The 17,131-nt window shown below is 45.0% G+C and overlaps 1 protein-coding gene across 2 annotated transcripts in view; it reads right to left on the bottom strand.

Annotated features, from left to right (window-relative positions):
• Positions 1-17,131, bottom strand: part of TFG (trafficking from ER to golgi regulator) — a 45,889-nt gene that overhangs the window by 16,108 nt on the left and 12,650 nt on the right. For both annotated transcript variants that reach the window (XM_068268393.1, XM_068268394.1), the window contains exon 2: positions 2,639-2,848. In XM_068268393.1, coding sequence (XP_068124494.1) covers positions 2,639-2,822 — 184 coding nt within the window. In that variant the 5' untranslated portion in view covers positions 2,823-2,848. The remainder of the gene's footprint in view (positions 1-2,638; positions 2,849-17,131) is intronic.

Below are 17,131 nucleotides of genomic sequence, written 5' to 3'. Positions count from 1 at the left end.
AGTAAACACATCTCAACCAGGCATGCAGAAAAGAAATAGCAAACTTTAAGTTGTGATGGACTTATGCTATTTAACCCAGGAAGTTTTGAATCAGGATGATATAGCATTTATTGGCCAACTTAGAAGTAAAGGAGTAAGCTTTCGGCTAATAAGCCTTCTTCAGACATTATTCCTGTATACAGGAATAAATGCAGGAACAAAGTGTGAAGAAGGCTTAGTAGCCGAAAGCTTACTCATTTATTTCCAAGTAACCCAAAAAAACTGTATCATCCTGATTAAAAAAATATTGATATTACTGATGGCCAACACGTTACAACACTCTACTGCTTCTACTATTTTAACCCAAATTAGAGATAATAAAATGGGGCCCTAATCAACAATATACTTGATTTATGCTCTATTAAGATATTAGCAGGGATGTACAACAATCTGTAAAGCAAAATCCATCTCATGGCCAGGCATACACTGTACACACCAGAGCCAGGCAGAGGCAATAGAGAGGCTCCAGCCTCAGGGCGCAGTGTAGGAGGGGGCACACAACTCACTCAGCTATCATTCCCCTATGGTGTTTGAAGCAGAGAGAAATAAGAAAAGAGGATACATGGCTGTGACTGCAAGCCAGATCACTAGAGATTAAGGTATTGGGGGGTTGGGGCTCTGGGGTGCTTAGTCCAATAGCAATTAGTGTGTGACAACTGGGGTGGGAGGGATAGAGGCGTGCACTTTGGTGTCTCAGCCTTGGGTGCTGGAGGACCTTGTCCAGGCTCTGGTACACACTGTGGTGTTTAGCCAGGATAACTCCGTCTAAACTGTCTGTACAGACATAAAAAGTATGTGGCTCTGCTGCCTTCTATTCCTGTGCAGTGCACTTTAATTACCTTCTTTCCCAATTTTTCTGTAACCTGTACACCTACTGTGAGGTCCAGAGTGAAATTAGGGATTTGAAAGCCATGAGAAATAGCAGTGAGTGTGTGTTACAGGCATGCCATCACTGTAGCCAAGCAGGGATTGGAAAGCGATCCCACAGGCAACAGTTTTATACTGATGCTGAACAGACCATTCTATGTTACTATAGAGGGGGCGTAGGGACAAATGAGCTACGCACAATGGAGCAGGAGGCGTAAGGAAGGAGAACAATACAGTCAGGCGGTGTTTGGCCAAGATGATCCAGGAAGCTGGATCTCTTGCTAACGCATTAGGCAGGGTTAGGGTCTGGCGTACACACAATAGACTCATAGAGGCAAGCTTATAGTGTCCACCTCTGCTGAGTTTAATCTATGGTTTGAACCATAAAGCAATACTGAAGCACTTCTCTATCCATCAAGTTTGAGCTGGTCATATATGAGGAACTCTCATGAAGGCTCCGGAAGCACCCGCATCCCTGTTACTTCTGAAGACAAGCGGATCTGTACAGTGCACTCTCGAGTCTGGGCTTGCGCATGTTCAGCAGGGATGTGGCAGTATTTGGAAGCAATGGAGGAAGAGTGCTTATAAAGCCTCCCAAGGAGTCCCAAAAGTTCATGATTTCAATGGGGGCAGCAGTGGACTGAGGGCATGGAGAGAGGCCTGGGAAGTCTCTATAGGCTCCAGAGCCTGCCTTCTACATAGACGAGTACCTTAACTTTTTTTTTATTTTATTTTAGGGTTGCTTCAGTACTGCTTCATGAGCCAAAGAAAAACCTGGAATCTGGCTGTATCAACATCAACACTAAGGCCTCGTTCACATCTACTAGCGCAGATGGGTGTGCGATCAGAATGCAATGCAGATGATCGCACGCCATCTGCGCCACTACCCGCTGCACTGCTGATCCCATCCATTGACAGTGATGGGTCAGCTCTGCGCTTGTGGGCAAAATGCAGGCAGCAGTACGCAAGTGCATCATAGCGCATTGTACTGCTGTGCAGCGCAGTAGATGTGAATGTCAAAAAGACTGTCTATACCCTTCTGCCGTTCTTGCGTGTCACGGCATAGGAGTTTCCAAATGCGCACAGAAACGCGTACGATGTGAACGAGGCCTGCGGGCTTGAGCCCACTGAAGCAGTTGTGTCCGCTTTTCAGTTACACATCAATGTTATGGTGGCCATACATGGTACAATAAAAACGTTTGATTATCCCGTTTATTCGATCTAAATGATCGAATTGAATGAAATTTAAAAATATATTCTTTTTTTTTTTCGATCAAGAAATTCAAACGATTATCCCGTTTTTAGAGAAAAATCAGATTGGACATGCTGGAAAAATCTTTATATTCGATCTAACGGAATAATCGAACTAAATTATCTAATCGAAAAAAAAAAATGAAAAGACAGATTTGCATCGTATTGACCATCTACCATATATCTACTAGCATTGGTTTACTTTGAAAATGAACTAAAGGAATTTGGCCGGCGATGCACCATCTGCACGGACTTTGTATATTCTGCTCATATCTGCATTGGTTCTCTCTGGACTCTCTTCTCACACATCCCCAAAACATACGGGTACATTTGACCCTAGACTGCGATGGACATACGACTATGGTAGTGTCTGTCTGAGGGACAGTTAGTGACAATACTATAGTGCTGCAGAAGATGTCAGCGCTATATAAATAAGAATAACTAAAGAAACAAAACAAAAAAACCTCAAAAATCTATATACCTTCATCTTTATATTTTATTGTGACTTCATCATTGGTGGAGAGCTTCCCCCGGAACACTCTCTGCATCATCAGCACCAGCTCATCATAGGTGATGTCTTCATTGTGAATTGGTATCCTGCGGATGTCTTCTCCAAGCTGAGCTTTAATAATCAGCTTGCCACTCAGATCCAGTTGTCCATTCATATCGGAGTCCGTGGTGATTTAAGCAGCTTTAGGAAAGAAAAGACCACCACATTAGCGACTTACCGGTAGATAAAATCTATTCAGACAATTATTTCTCATAAAAGCATTGTACCCTGTGTTTTCTCATGTCACATATGTAAAACACACTGGCATCTAAAGATGGCCATACACATGGCATTTTTTTTAGATTCCCAGCAGATTCGATCACTCTGAATTGATCGGCAGGAGGTCGGGGCCGTGGCAGATCGATGGGCCCATAGCGTTGCACTGAATCAAGCAATGCAAAGCTGCAGTTCTATAGATTTTTTCTATTTCTTCTAACTTGCGGCAAAAAAAAAAAATGAAATCTGCCACGTACTCACTATGTCTCCTCTCTGAATACCTTGAAGTGTCTACTTTCCAAAATGGGGTCATTTGTGGGGTGTGTTCACTGTCCTGGCATTTTGGGGGGTGCCTAATTGTAAGCACCCCAGTAAAGCCTAAAGGTACTCATTGGACTTTGGGCCCCTTAGCGCAGTTAGGGTGCAAAAAAGTGTCACATGTGGTATCGCCATACTCAGAAGTAGTATAATGGGTTTTGTGGTGTATTTTTACATATAACCATGCTGGGTGGGAGAAATATCTCTGTAAATGACACATTTTCGATTTTTTTTAAACACAATTGTCCATTTACAGAGAGATTTCTCCCACCCAGCATGGGTATGTGTAAAAATACACCACAAACCACATTACACTACTTCTCCTGAGTACGGCGATACCACATGTGTGACACTTTTTTGCAGCCTAGGTGCGCTAAGGGGCCCAACGTCCTATTTACAGGTCATTTTGAGGCATTTGTTTTCTAGACTACTCCTCACGGTTTAGGGCCCCTAAAATGCCAGGGCAGTATAGGAACCCCACAAGTGACCCCATTTTAGAAAGAAGACACCCCTAGGTATTCCGTTAGGTGTATGGTGAGTTCATAGAAGATTTTATTTTTTGTCACAAGTTAGTGAAAAATGACACTTTGTGAAAAAAACAATAAAAATCAATTTCCGCTAACTGTTGACAAAAAATAAAATCTTCTATGAACTCATCATACACCTAACAGAATACCTTGGGGTGTCTTTTCTAAAATGGGGTCACTTGTGGGGTTCCTATACCGCCCTGGCATTTTACAGGCCCAAAACCATGAGTAGTCTGGAAACCAAATGTCTACAAATGACTGTTCAGGGGTATAAGCATCTGCAAATTTTGATGACAGGTGGTCTATGAGGGGGCAAATTTTGTGGAACCGGTCATAAGCAGGGTGGCCTCTTAGATGACAGGTTGTATTGGGCCTGATCTGATAGTTAGGAGTGCTAGGGGGGTGACAGGAGGTGATTGATGGGTGTCTCAGGGGGTGGTTAGAGGGAAAAATAGATGCAATCAATGCACTGGGGAGGTGATCGGAAGGGGGTCTGAGGGTTTGGCCGAGTGATCAAGGGCCGACATGGGGCAAATTAGGGCCTGATCTGATGGGTAGGTGTGCTAGGGTGTGACAGGAGGAGATTGATGGGTATCTCAAGGTGTGATTAGAGGGGGGAAATAGATGCAAGCAATGCATGGGTGAGGTGATCAGGGCTGGAGTCTGAGGGCGTTCTGAGGGTGTGGGCGGGTGATTGGGTGCCCTAGGGGCAGATAGGGGTCTAATCTGATGGGAATCAGTGACAGGGGCTGATTGATGGGTGATTAGATGGCAGAACAGATGTAAACAATGCACTTTGGAGGTGATCTGAGGGTAGGTCTGGGGCAATCTGATGGTGTGGGTGGGTGATCAGATTGCCCGCAAGGGGCAGGTTAGGGGCTGATTGATGGGTGGTAGTGACAGGGGGTGATTGATGGGTGATTGACAGATGATCAGTGGGTTATTACAGGGGATATAGAGGCATACAGTACACAGGGGGGGGGGGGGGGGGGAGGGTGTCTGGGGAGAATCTGAGGGGTGGGGGGGGGTGATCAGCAGGGAGCAGGGGGCAGTTTAGGGTTAAAAAAAATAGCGTTGACAGAAAGTGACAGGGAGTGATTGATGGGTGATTGGGTGCTAACAGTGGTCTGGGGGGTGGGCCTGAGGGGTCCTGTGGGCGATCAGGTGGCAGGGGGGGGAGATCAGTGTGCTTGGGTGCAGACTAGGGTGGCTGCAGCCTGCCCTGGTGGTCCCTTGGACACTGGGACCACCAGGGCAGGAGGCAGCCTGTATAATAGGCTTTGTATACATTACAAAGCCTATTATACTCTGTGTCAGCGGCGATCCGGGTGCTAGTAACCCGCCGGCGCTTCCGAACGGCCGGTTACAGCGCGAGGGGGGCGGAGCCAGTCGCCAGTGGCTGATCGCGTCACGAATGACGAGATCGCCGCATAACCATGCCTGCCGCAGCCTCCGCCGATGGGCGTGCTACGGTCGTTTAGGCCCAGTCTTTGCCGCCGCCCATCAGCTGGGGGCGGTCGGCAAGTGGTTAAACTTAACGTCACCTGATAAGCAGTCTTACATTGCTACCTTGTGTTTTTCCTCTAGCAGATGATGATCCGACATATTTATAAGACATTGGTAAATACTATATGGTGAATGTTTTTGCATGATGAATACAACAGTAAGAAAATACTGATGTGTTTATGGATGATACTTTTCGTTTTTTGGCATTATAGATGTTTTTACCTACCTCATGTTTTGACATCTGAACTGCAACTATTTGCCTCTGAAAAAGCAGCTTGTCATATCTTTCTATTATTGTAATTACAAGTTACAATCCTTGAATTATTACTCATGGACCTCTAAACCCTATTTTTTTGTTTTCCTGTGAAACTCTGCTATTCATCAGAGGGGTGGTAAGCTTTATACTGTGAACCTAGTGTTCTCCCCAGAATTGTTTTCCAGCCGGGAGGCATGAAAGAGTATCCGGGTGGGGTTGGAGGAGGTATGGTGAATTCAGGGCTGATGCACCTGTGCTTACAGCATAGAAGGGGGAGGATGCGAGAAGGTGACAGCCAGGTGGAACACCCGGCTAAAAGTGCCTGGGAAGGACACACACACCTATCTCACTGCTGTTTGTAGCTATGCAGTAAAGTTAGCAGAGCCCTCATTCATTTTCATCTAAAGTCATCAGTACACCACACTTTCAAACCACGAAATGGCATGCCCCAGCATCTGTTTAAAGCTTAATTCAAGGGTTCAAAACGTGGAGATTTTTTACTGCTGTCTCCCAATTGAAAAGCCATTTCCTCACTTCCCAGTACCAGATTAGATGAAGATCCTGCAGCACAGGGTAGAGTTCGGTTGGGTCCACACTAGGCACGGTTGCAGGGCAGAGCCTGCAGTCCGTGATCCTTGCAAATCTGAACACAAACGGATCCATGCTACCAACGGATGGGGAAAGCAGCCAGGAAAGGGGTGGCAGCGGGGTCATTTCTCCCCCCCACCCCTCATCTGGGTCCCCCGTCCCCACTCCTCCTCCATCTACTTGCGCAGAAACTGTTAAAATATAAATGTCCACAGTGAGCAGGGAAGATTACCTTCTCTCTACTTCCTTCGCTCGCCGCGTCACTTCCTGCAATGTCGCCCTCTGTACTTCGGAGGGCGGCATTGCAGGAAGTGATGGGGTGAGCGGAGGAAGTAGAGAGAAGGCAATCTTCCCTGCTCGCTGCGGACATTTTAACTATTTCTGTGCATGTAGCTGGAGGGGGTAGCAGGGATGGGGGACCCAGGTGAAGGGGGGGGGGGGAATAACTGTTGAAAACTGGTCCCCACAAACGCAGACTGATCCATTTTTTGTTTGGGTGAAGACGGCTGCTATTTTTAACATTGCTATCCGTGGCTCCAGTTTTAATCAGGTTTTAAAAACAGAGCCATGGATACGTTTTTGGACCTAGTGTGAACTAGCCCTTAAGGTAGCAATACATTGTGCAATTTTTTGCCCAATTAGACATTCGATCAGACAAAATGTCTGATCGATTGTGAATTGAAGTGGATTTAAACATTTGCAATCTAGATTAAAGTAAACCTGTAATAAAAAAAAAAAAAGTGCCACTAGGGGGTACTTATCTCGTGAGGGGGAAGCCTCTGGATCCTAAAGAGGCTACCACAGTCCTCCTTAGCCAGATCCAGCGCAAAGACCTCCGAACTGTCCACAACCATAACCAGCCTGTGACGCGACTCACGCAGTAGAGCAGACCCAATTAGGTTCAGGTATTTCTGCTGGAGTCCAAACGGAAAGCCGCAAGTGCACCTGCAGAAAGGCACGTCACAGGAATGTTATGGGTCTCCGCACGTGCACACAACCGACAAGCGCTGGAACGGGGTGCCGAGAAGGATGAGGGAAGCCTCTTTAGGATTCATAGGCTTCCCCCAAGGGTGTCACGGAACAGCCGTGAGAAACGTGGGCGAATTGGAAGGATCCACGCAGTCCAATTTCTTATCGCTTTCTGGCTAAATTTGTGCAGCCATTACAGGAATCAGAAATGACATTCCTGGGGTTTTTTTTTTTTTTCTTTCTTTTCTCTTTCCCTCCTTCCACCAAAAGGACACTAGCCTGCTGCCGAGTGTCCCTGGCTTCAAGCTGTGCTGATGGCCCATCCATCAGATATAGTTGATAAACACCATGACAGAAGAAATCTAGTTGGGGGGAAAAAAAAAAAAATCAGACATTCTGGCTCTCCTCCCAGCAGGGGAGCTGACACTTAGCTTGCGGCCGCAAGCTTCAAAAGAAACGTCACCTAGGAATGACCTGCTATAAATCCCAGAGGTATCTCATATTCCATAAACTGCTATATGTGTCATATTTTCCGTGTTGCCAGGCTGGCAGACCCTCCAAACTAACAAGAGCATGCTTGGCCCTATCTGGTGCTGGTTCTGAAGAAATTTCATTACATTCTGAGGTAAAGATTGCCAGTTAGGCAGTTTTAAAGTGCCCTGATGATACCACAGGGGTCCCACCCCTCATGTTTGGTATCAGGCTGCTGGGTAAATCGAGGCAGACCTGAAAATATTAGTAAATCTGCCCTGACCTGTACGGTTCTGTGAGATAGAGCCCATATATGGTTAAGACATGATTTCTGGTCCCCAGGACAAGGGGAGGACTCATCTCATGTTCTAAGGGGGTGTGTGGTCCCGCCCTCACTCCCTCCTACTGGATCAGGGGCATAAGGAGACAAACTCAGTGTCCTCCACCCTGAAACATCATCCTGATCTCATCTGTGTTAGCTTGAGGCTATGCTGGCATCCACCTGGTCTGAACTCTGAACTTTGATTGAAACCAAGAACTTTACAAGTTTTCCCACTAAAGGACATCTTTCCAGGAACTAAGTATTTTTTCTCCCTTTTATTTTTCATACTGGCTATTACTGTTTTAATAATTGTTTATTTTAATAATTGTCTGTATATATTAATTATTTATATTGCTTTCAATAAACCGACGCTATCGTCAGTTGTTCTAGCTACCCTATTCAGCACACACAGAACTGATCCCAGGTCTCTGAAGAGACGCTACTATTGTTTGTTGTTGGCTAGACAGAATACAGCGTGTTTTAACCGTTTTTATTTGTAGATCTAGGCTCAGACAGTTAACGGGCTCCTCTGTCCCATGGTAACAGAGGTGGTGGCAGATACCCGGAACTAGTGTTTAAAGTTGTAATTACTGTACCTCACAGGCTCCCTTCTGGTTTGTCTGTGGCCAATTCCCAACGGTTCCTGCGCATTGACTGCGACCAGAGTTCGCACGATCCGTGCGCTGGCACCGTTCGGAAGGCCATTTGCGGTCTGACCACTAGGGCTCCTGTGACAGGGTACTTTTTTTTCCACATTAAAGGCTAAATATGGATTGGAAGATTGATCTGCAATGTTGATCTTTAGTTGATAGTAAAATAATCAATTGTTGTATTGATCGAAAGCACAATTAAGTGATAATTCGATAGTGCATGGCCAGTGAGCATTCACTTACCTATGAGGAGCTGCTCCCAAGCCTCCTGTCTATATGCAGGACTCCATTTTCTCTGCCCCTGTACCGCAGGTTGAAGTACCCACGGTGATGTGACGGGTCTCCAGCTGCCGCAATGCATGCCGGGAGATATAGTTCATTAATGTGATTACATCTCCTGGCCAAGAGATGTAACAACATTAATGAACTACATCTATCAGTATGCATTGCAGTGGCAGGGGAAGCACAACACTATGGGTACTTCAACCAGCGCTTCTGCACAGGGCTGTGGAGTCGGAGTCGTGGAGTCGGAGTCGTGGAGTCGGGCAATTTTGGGTGCCTGGAGTCGGAGTCGGAGTCGGGAAAAAATGCACCGACTCCGACTCCTAATGAATTTGTAACTGTAATTAAAATAGAAAATATGATAAAATGTTCTATTTCTCAGATAATAGTCATTAAAAATAATGTATATATACAGTATATATACAGTAATAGCTGTGCTTAGTCCACAAAAATGAAATAAACCAATCAAAATTAGTTACTTGTGCTGCTTCAATAAAGCAGTCCCCGTATTTTTAAGGTCAGATATACATATCTGATTGTGACTGTATATATGATGTGTACACAGGAATCTCTTATATATACTAAATAACATCTATGCTGTAAGAATAAAGCCTGATGTGTAGCTATGTCACTAATAGAGATGGTCAACGAGATGGAAATAATTCTGCATTGATGCTGATTTATGCAAATGTATGCACTCCCTTTGCTGATAAAATCAAATAATTTGATATGTTATTAAAATTTGGTTTGGTGACTACAAATTAAAGGGTAACTGAGACGGATGAAAAGTAAAGTTTTATACATACCTGGGGCTTCCTCCAGCCCCCTTCAGGCTAATCAGTCCCTCACTGTCCTCCACCACCCGGATCTTCTGCTATGAATCCTGGTAATTCAGCCAGTCAGCGCTGTCCGGCCGCACCCCGCTCCCACAGCCAGGAACATTCTGCACCTGCGCAATAGTGCTGCACAGGTGTAGTATGCTCCAGGTGGCGGAGTGTGTGCATGCGCACTACGCTTGACTGACTCAAGTACCTGGACTCATAGCAGAAGATCCAGGTGGTGGAGGAGGACAACTAGGGACTGATTATCCTGAAGGCGGCTGGAGGAAGCCCCAGGTATGTATAAAACTTTATTTTCATCTGTCTCAGGTTTACTTTGTTACACAGTAGTACTATACTCTACATATGCACTCCCCACAGAGCTGCAGGGAATCCACTGAGAATGCTGTGCACATTGAATACAGAGGTGTTGTCTGTTTACAATCTCCTCATTCCCCTGCAGAGTACCTGCACATCATTCTTACATGTACCCACACTTACATTGCCTAGGGCCTGATAGATGTTCTTTGTTCCGGTTTGTACCTTTTACAAGTACTCTTACCAAGGACTAGTTTTAGTCTAAAGGGAATACATATAGTAGTCTACATATCCTTCTCACTTCAGTTGTCTTTTAAAATTCCTAAGCGTTGGCAGTTAAGAGACGAATTTCATGTTACATACTTTTAATCAACAAAATTGTAATATGCAAATTAGAGGAGTCGGAGTCGTGGAGTCGGAGTCGGAGGAATCCTAAACTGAGGAGTCGGAGGATTTTTGGACCGACTCCACAGCCCTGCTTCTGCAGCACAGAGTCAGAAACAATGGGTGCCTGCATAGAGCATGCCGCTGAAGTTTTTTTTTTTTGTTTGTTTTTTTTTGTTTTGTTTTATAATTTAGTGAAAGTTCTGCCCAATGCATATACACAGAACGGTGTTGAGTAGTGGCAATTATCTTAAAAGGTGAAGTGTATACATTCACTTTGGATGAAATCTGCTCAGCCCCACCCAAAAGATCAAACTCAGGCATGACACTGCGGGGGCCCCAATTCTGTACCGATGCATTGTTAGGCAAAAGTGAAGCACCACATTCTGTATTTATGAAAAACAGAGGAGGACCAACAGCGCCAGCCACGAAAACTGAATAGGGGAGCAGACTTGGCTGCTGTCTGGGGCGTAAACATTGAGCATGCCAGATCATTAAAGGGAACCCAAGGTGAGAGGGATATGGAGGCTGCCATATTTATTTCCTTTTAAACAATACCAGTTGCCTGGCAGTTGTCCTGATCCTGTGACTAATACATTTAGCCATAGACCCTGAACAAGCATGCAGCAGATCAGGTAGTCTGACTCAGGTTAGCCATATGCTTGTTCCAGGCATTTGACCTAGACACTACTTACACCAGAAGATCAACAGGGCTGCCAGGCAACTGGCATGGTTTATAAGGAAATAAATATGGCAGCCTCTATTTCCCTCTCACCTCAGGTATCTTAAGCAACCTCAGGGGCCACTTGTAGAAACGCTACATTTTTGGCCAACTCTGCCACAACCAGCCGCCTTGAACATACCAGCGTGGGTACAGCGGCAGCATAATGATCGCTAAAGATCAAGCATGTCAGATCTTTAGCGACGCCCGAGCACTACACGTTGCCATTGTTTTCACCGCTTCCTTGCCCTCTGGAAGCCGTTCCGTTACACGCACTCCTTGTCTCTCCACCCCCGCCACCTGCATTGCAATATCGGCATTGTCAGCCAGGGACAGACGACACGTATGTACATCATTGTGTGACATTAACATTTGAGGAGACAGCGATCAGGGGTTCTGTCACATTAGCGATTAGTCATCCCAATATTGCACACTGACCACCACGAACCGATCAACCACATCAACCTGAAATTTCCCAGCAAGCCCAATTAACACATTTGACCGATTTTAGCCCAGAATCGGTTAAATCGTCCACTGGGCATTCGAGTTACAGCACAGATTGTTACCAGATTCGATAATTATTGAATCGTATGGTTGATCAGCCACAAAAGTGCTACATATATGGCCACCTTAACGTAAAGATGCCATCAGCCACATTGGCCCACAATGAGCTACACAATCAGAGGCCCAGTGCACACTGGGCGGATCCGCCGGCCGCATCCGCTTGAAAATCCGCAAGGCTAACGTATCTCTATGGGCTGGTGCACACCGGCGGTTTGAGGTTTTTAGCAAGCCGCAAACGTGCCTCTTGCTGCACGTTTGCGGTTTGCTTAAAACCTCAAACCGCCGGTGTGCACCAGCCCATAGAGATACATTAGCCACGCGGATGCGGCCGGCGGATCACATACAAAATCCGCTCGGTGTGCACCCGGCAAATATCGGCTCTCTGCTCCCAAAACCACTAGCGTTTTGACGACCTGCTAGCGGTTTTGGTGTGCACTGGGCCAGAGACAAAGACACTACCACAATTGTCTTGATTATATGCTCTATGTGCAGAAAGCAAACTGGCTTTGCAACAATACCAGCAGAACACCCTGGATATTTGTGCACATTAGCTAAACCTTTCCCTTTGTAAATATATTTAAGGATTATCTTTATTTAAAAAAATGACACATCCGATAGAAGTGAAAAGAAAAGCAATAATGCATTAACCACTTGAGGACCGTGGGCTTTACCCCCCTTAAAGAGTAACTGTCAGGCTGCAGAAGCTAATTTAAACCTCTATTCTCCTGTGTTAAACAGTTTAGACGGAAGCCAAAAAGGCAATAGTGAAGATAAAAATCTCGCTTTCATTTGACGCGTGCTTATCAGCAAAGCTGTTAGACCCAAGCTCTTAAGAGGACGCAAGCCGCATACAATACTGCAAAGCATTCTGGGGCCCTCCCCTCGGCTGCTAAGGAGAAGTTACAGGATCAAGTTTCAGCAGCTTGTAACTCAGTCCAGCGCACAGCACTGATAAATCTCCGGGCAGAGTACACTGCAGGAGTCCGCTATTGTTCCTAGCCACATGGCTAATTAATATTTACTGCACACTAGTGTTATTCAGTACGAGCTTTTCTGTGATCAGGAAGCAGGCAGGACATGACGACACATTTGACTTCATAGGAGACAGACAAACATGGAACCCGCCATGAGCTGTCAGGAGCATCATTCTCTGCATATACTGCAGTGTTCTCCCCAGAGCCTATTACCCGGGCGGAGCGCCCACCAGATCTCTGTCCCCGCCCGGCTGCTGTGATTGGCCGCTGTCTGCATCATAAATTCTTTCCTCCGCACGATAGACATGACAGCTTGGAAGGCAAGCAGAGACACCATCTCCGCCCTCCTCCTCAGCTTCCTTCCTATCAGCAGCGTGGAAGGGCGGGGAAATCTCATAGCAGAGAGAGGAACAGGCAGACTGCGGGAACTTTCAGATGGAGTCCGCACTGAAAAGAATGTGCAGTTTGATTTATCTTTTGGTGAGTCACTCCCGCTGGCTACTACAGTGGACAGACGCTCTTCTCTTCCTCTCCGTCAGAGCAGCATGTACAATGCCCCCTTCCCCAGGTCCTTCAGGTCACAAGAATGTCAGAGACCTCAAAGAAGTGTGGCACATTAACATATCAACATGTTTCTTTATTCTGGAGCATTCCGTGAGAGAGATAAGTGGTTTACAGGGGCTGTAAAAGGCAGCTTTCATTCTGCCTCCTGCGTCTCTGCACTTTATCACAAGCTGACACTTGGTTTGCTAGCTATTAACCCCAAATTGTTCAGTTTAGTTCCATCACTGTGATATCTAGCTTTCAGTATGGGCAATGGCAAAAAGTTTAGTTCAGCATTTTACATCAAGTTTAGCCTTTTTTTTTGTCTCAGCAGTTAGTTATTTAGGTTGAGAAAGACATACATCCATTGAGTTCAGACAAAATACTTGTATGTTCACAAATCACTGTGCTGTACAGAACAACTGTAGTGAGAGGTATAAGGAGGCTGCCATCTTTATTTACCTGACAGCCTCGCTGAGCCTTTGCCTATAATACTTTTAGCCATAGCCCCTGAACAAGCATGCAGCAGATCAGGCGTTTCTGACATTGTTGTCAGATCTGACAAGATTAGCTGCATGCCTGTTTCTTGTCTGATTGAGACACGACTGCAGCCAAGTAGATGAGCAGGGCTGCCATGCAATGTGTATTGTTTAAAAGGAAATAAATATGGCAGCCTCCATATTCTTCTCACTTCAGTTCCCCTTTAAACTAGCATGGCTTTTGCAAAGTCTTTGCTGGAGTTCTCACCACTCATGTCGCCTGCCCGTGTGATCAGCTTTAAGTCAGCACTCCTCTGCAACTAGTGTCTGTGCAGCAGCAGGAGTAACATACATTGCATGCAGGGATGGTGAATGGTGTCCGGTCATATATGTGATGATGTGGCTATGGCACTAAGGCCCCATTCACACAGGTGCTTTTCAGGGAATCCTTAGAGCTTTGCTGAACGCCAGCGAACAGAGAATCGCTATGACAAAGTTGCCCTATGGTGGCATTCACACTACAGTTGCGATTTGTATGAAAATCACAAATACACTGCATACAGCATTTTGTGAGCATTCGCAATGCGATTTTTGTTTCTTGAACAAGTTATCGTCCCACCCAGTAGCGCTCAGTGTGATGCTGACCTCTCCCCAGCCAGTGTGATTCCCCAGCCAGTATGACCCTCACTCTCCTTTCAGCGTTTCCTTACTTTCTGACCCAGCAGCACCCTGCGTAACCTTACTTCCCCACCCGGCTACTTTTTCATGCCACCCGGCTGGAAAATATTTCTGGGGAGAACACTGTACTATATAAAAATTCTGTGAAGTACAAACATGGACAGTGAAATGCATATGTAATGTAAGTACAGCCAATCTTCAGCTACCGATATATGTGTTTATTTTCTCTGAGACCTTATACCTAACAGCTCCTCTTTAAGGACCGGCCACTTTTTTTCCATTCAGACCACTGCAGCTTTCACCGTTTATTGCTCGCTCATACAACCTACCACCTAAATGAATTTTGGCTCCTTTTCTTGTCACTAATAAAGCTTTCTTGTGGTGCTATTTGATTGCTCCTGCGATTTTTACTTTTTATTATATTCATCAAAAAAGACATGAATTTTGGCAAAAAAAAGATTTTTTAAAATTTCTGTGCTGACATTTTTCAAATAAAGTAAAATTTCTGTATACATGCAGCGCGAAAAATGTGGACAAACATGTTTTTGATAAAAAAAAAAACCCATTCAGTGTATATTTATTGGTTTGGGTAAAAGTTATAGCGTTTACAAACTATGGTGCAAAAAGTGAATTTTCCCATTTTCAAGCATCTATGACTTTTCTGACCACCTGACATGTTTCATGAGGGGCTAGAATTCCAGGATAGTATAAATACCCCCAAATGACCCCATTTTGGAAAGAAGACATCCCAAAGTATTCACTGAGAGGCATAGTGAGTTCATAGAAGATATTAATTTTTGTCACAAGTAAGCGGAAAATGACACTTTGTGACAAAAAAAAAAAAAAAAAAAAAAAAAAAAAAAAAGTTTCCATTTCTTCTAACTTGCGACAAAAAAAATGAAATCTGCCACGGACTCACCATGCCCCTCTCTGAATACCTTGAAGTGTCTACTTTCCAAAATGGGGTCATTTGTGGGGTGTGTTTACTGTCCTCGCATTTTGGGGGGTGCTAATTTGTAAGCACCCCTGTAAAGCCTAAAGGTGCTCATTGGACTTTGGGCCCCTTAGCGCAGTTAGGCTGCAAAAAAGTGCCACACATGTGGTATTGCCGTACTCAGGAGAAGTAGTACAATGTGTTTTGGGGTGTATTTTTACACATACCCATGCTGGGTGGGAGAAATCTCTCTGTAAATGGACAATTGTGTGTAAAAAAAAAATCAAACAATTGTCATTTACAGAGGTATTTCTCCCACCCAGCATGGGTGTGTGTAAAAATACACCCCAAAACACATTATACTACTTCTCCCGAGTACGGCGATACCACATGATTGGCACTTTTTGCAGCCTAACTGCGCTAAGGGGCCCAAAGTCCAATGAGTACCTTTAGGATTTCACAGGTCATTTTTGTTTCAAGACTACTCACGGTTTAGGGCCCCTAAAATGCCAGGGCAGTATAGGAACCCCACTAATGACCCCATTTTAGAAAGAAGACACCCCAAGGTATTCCGTTAGGAGTATGGTGAGTTCATAGAAGTTTTTATTTTTTTGTCACAAGTTAGCGGAAATTGATTTTTAATTGGTTTTTTTCACAAAGTGTCATTTTCCGCTAACTTGTGACAAAAAATAAAATCTTCTATGAACTCACCCTACTCCTAACGGAATACGTTTGGGTGTCTTCTTTCTAGAATGGGGTCATTTGTGGGGTTCCTATACTGCCCTGGCATTTTAGGGGCCCTAAACCGTGTGGAGTAGTCTTGAAACCAAATGTCACAAAATGACCTGTGAAATCCTAAAGGTACTCATTGGACTTTGGGCCCCTTAGCGTACTTAGGGTGTAAAAAAGTGCCACATATGTGGTACCGCCGTACTCAGGAGAAGTAGTATAATGTGTTTTGGGGTGTATTTTTACACATACCCATGCTGGGTGGGAGAAATATCTCTGTAAATGACAATTGTTTGATTTTTTTTTTTTTACACACAATTGTCCATTTCCAGAGAGATTTCTCCCACCCAGCATGGGTATGTGTAAAAATACACCCCAAAACACATTATACTACTTCTCCTGAGTACGGCGATACCACATGTGTGACACTTTTTTGCAGCCTAGGTGCACTATGGGGCCCAACGTCCTAATCACAGGTCATTTTGAGGCATTTGTTTTCTAGACTACTCCTCACGGTTTAGGGCCCCTAAAATGCCAGGGCAGTATAGGAACCCCACAAGTGACCCCATTTTAGATAGAAGACACCCCAAGGTATTCCGTTAGGTGTATGGCGAGTTCATAGAAGATTTTATTTTTTGTCACAAGTTAGTGAAAAATGACACTTTGTGGAAAAAAAAAAAATCAATTTCCGCTAATTTTTGACAAAAAAAATCTTCTATGAACTCGTCATACACCTAACAGAATACATTGGGGTGTCTTTTTTCTAAAATGGGGTCACTTGTGGGGTTCCTATACCGCCCTGGCATTTTACGGGCCCAAAACCGTGAGTATTCTGGAAACCAAATGTCTAAAAATGACTGTTCAGGGGTATAAGCATCTGCAAAATTTGATGACAGGTGGTCTATGAGGGGGCGAATTTTGTGGAACCGGTCATATGCAGGGTGGCCTTTTAGATGACAGGTTGTATTGGGCCTGATCTGATGGATAGGAGTGCTAGGGGGGTGACAGGAGGTGATTGATGGGTGTCTCAGGTGGTGGTTAGAGGGGAAAATAGATGCAATCAATGCACTGGGGAGGTGATCGGAAGGGGGTCTGAGGGTTTGGCCGAGTGATCAGGAGCCCACACGGGGCAAATTAGGGCCTGATCTGATGGGTAGGTGTGCTAGGGGGTGACAGG

The sequence above is a fragment of the Hyperolius riggenbachi genome, chromosome 2 (genome assembly GCF_040937935.1).
Source record: "Hyperolius riggenbachi isolate aHypRig1 chromosome 2, aHypRig1.pri, whole genome shotgun sequence".
Lineage (NCBI taxonomy): Eukaryota > Metazoa > Chordata > Amphibia > Anura > Hyperoliidae > Hyperolius > Hyperolius riggenbachi.
The sequence above is the reverse complement of the archived record's forward strand: the minus strand, read 5'-3'. Positions and strand labels throughout refer to the sequence as shown.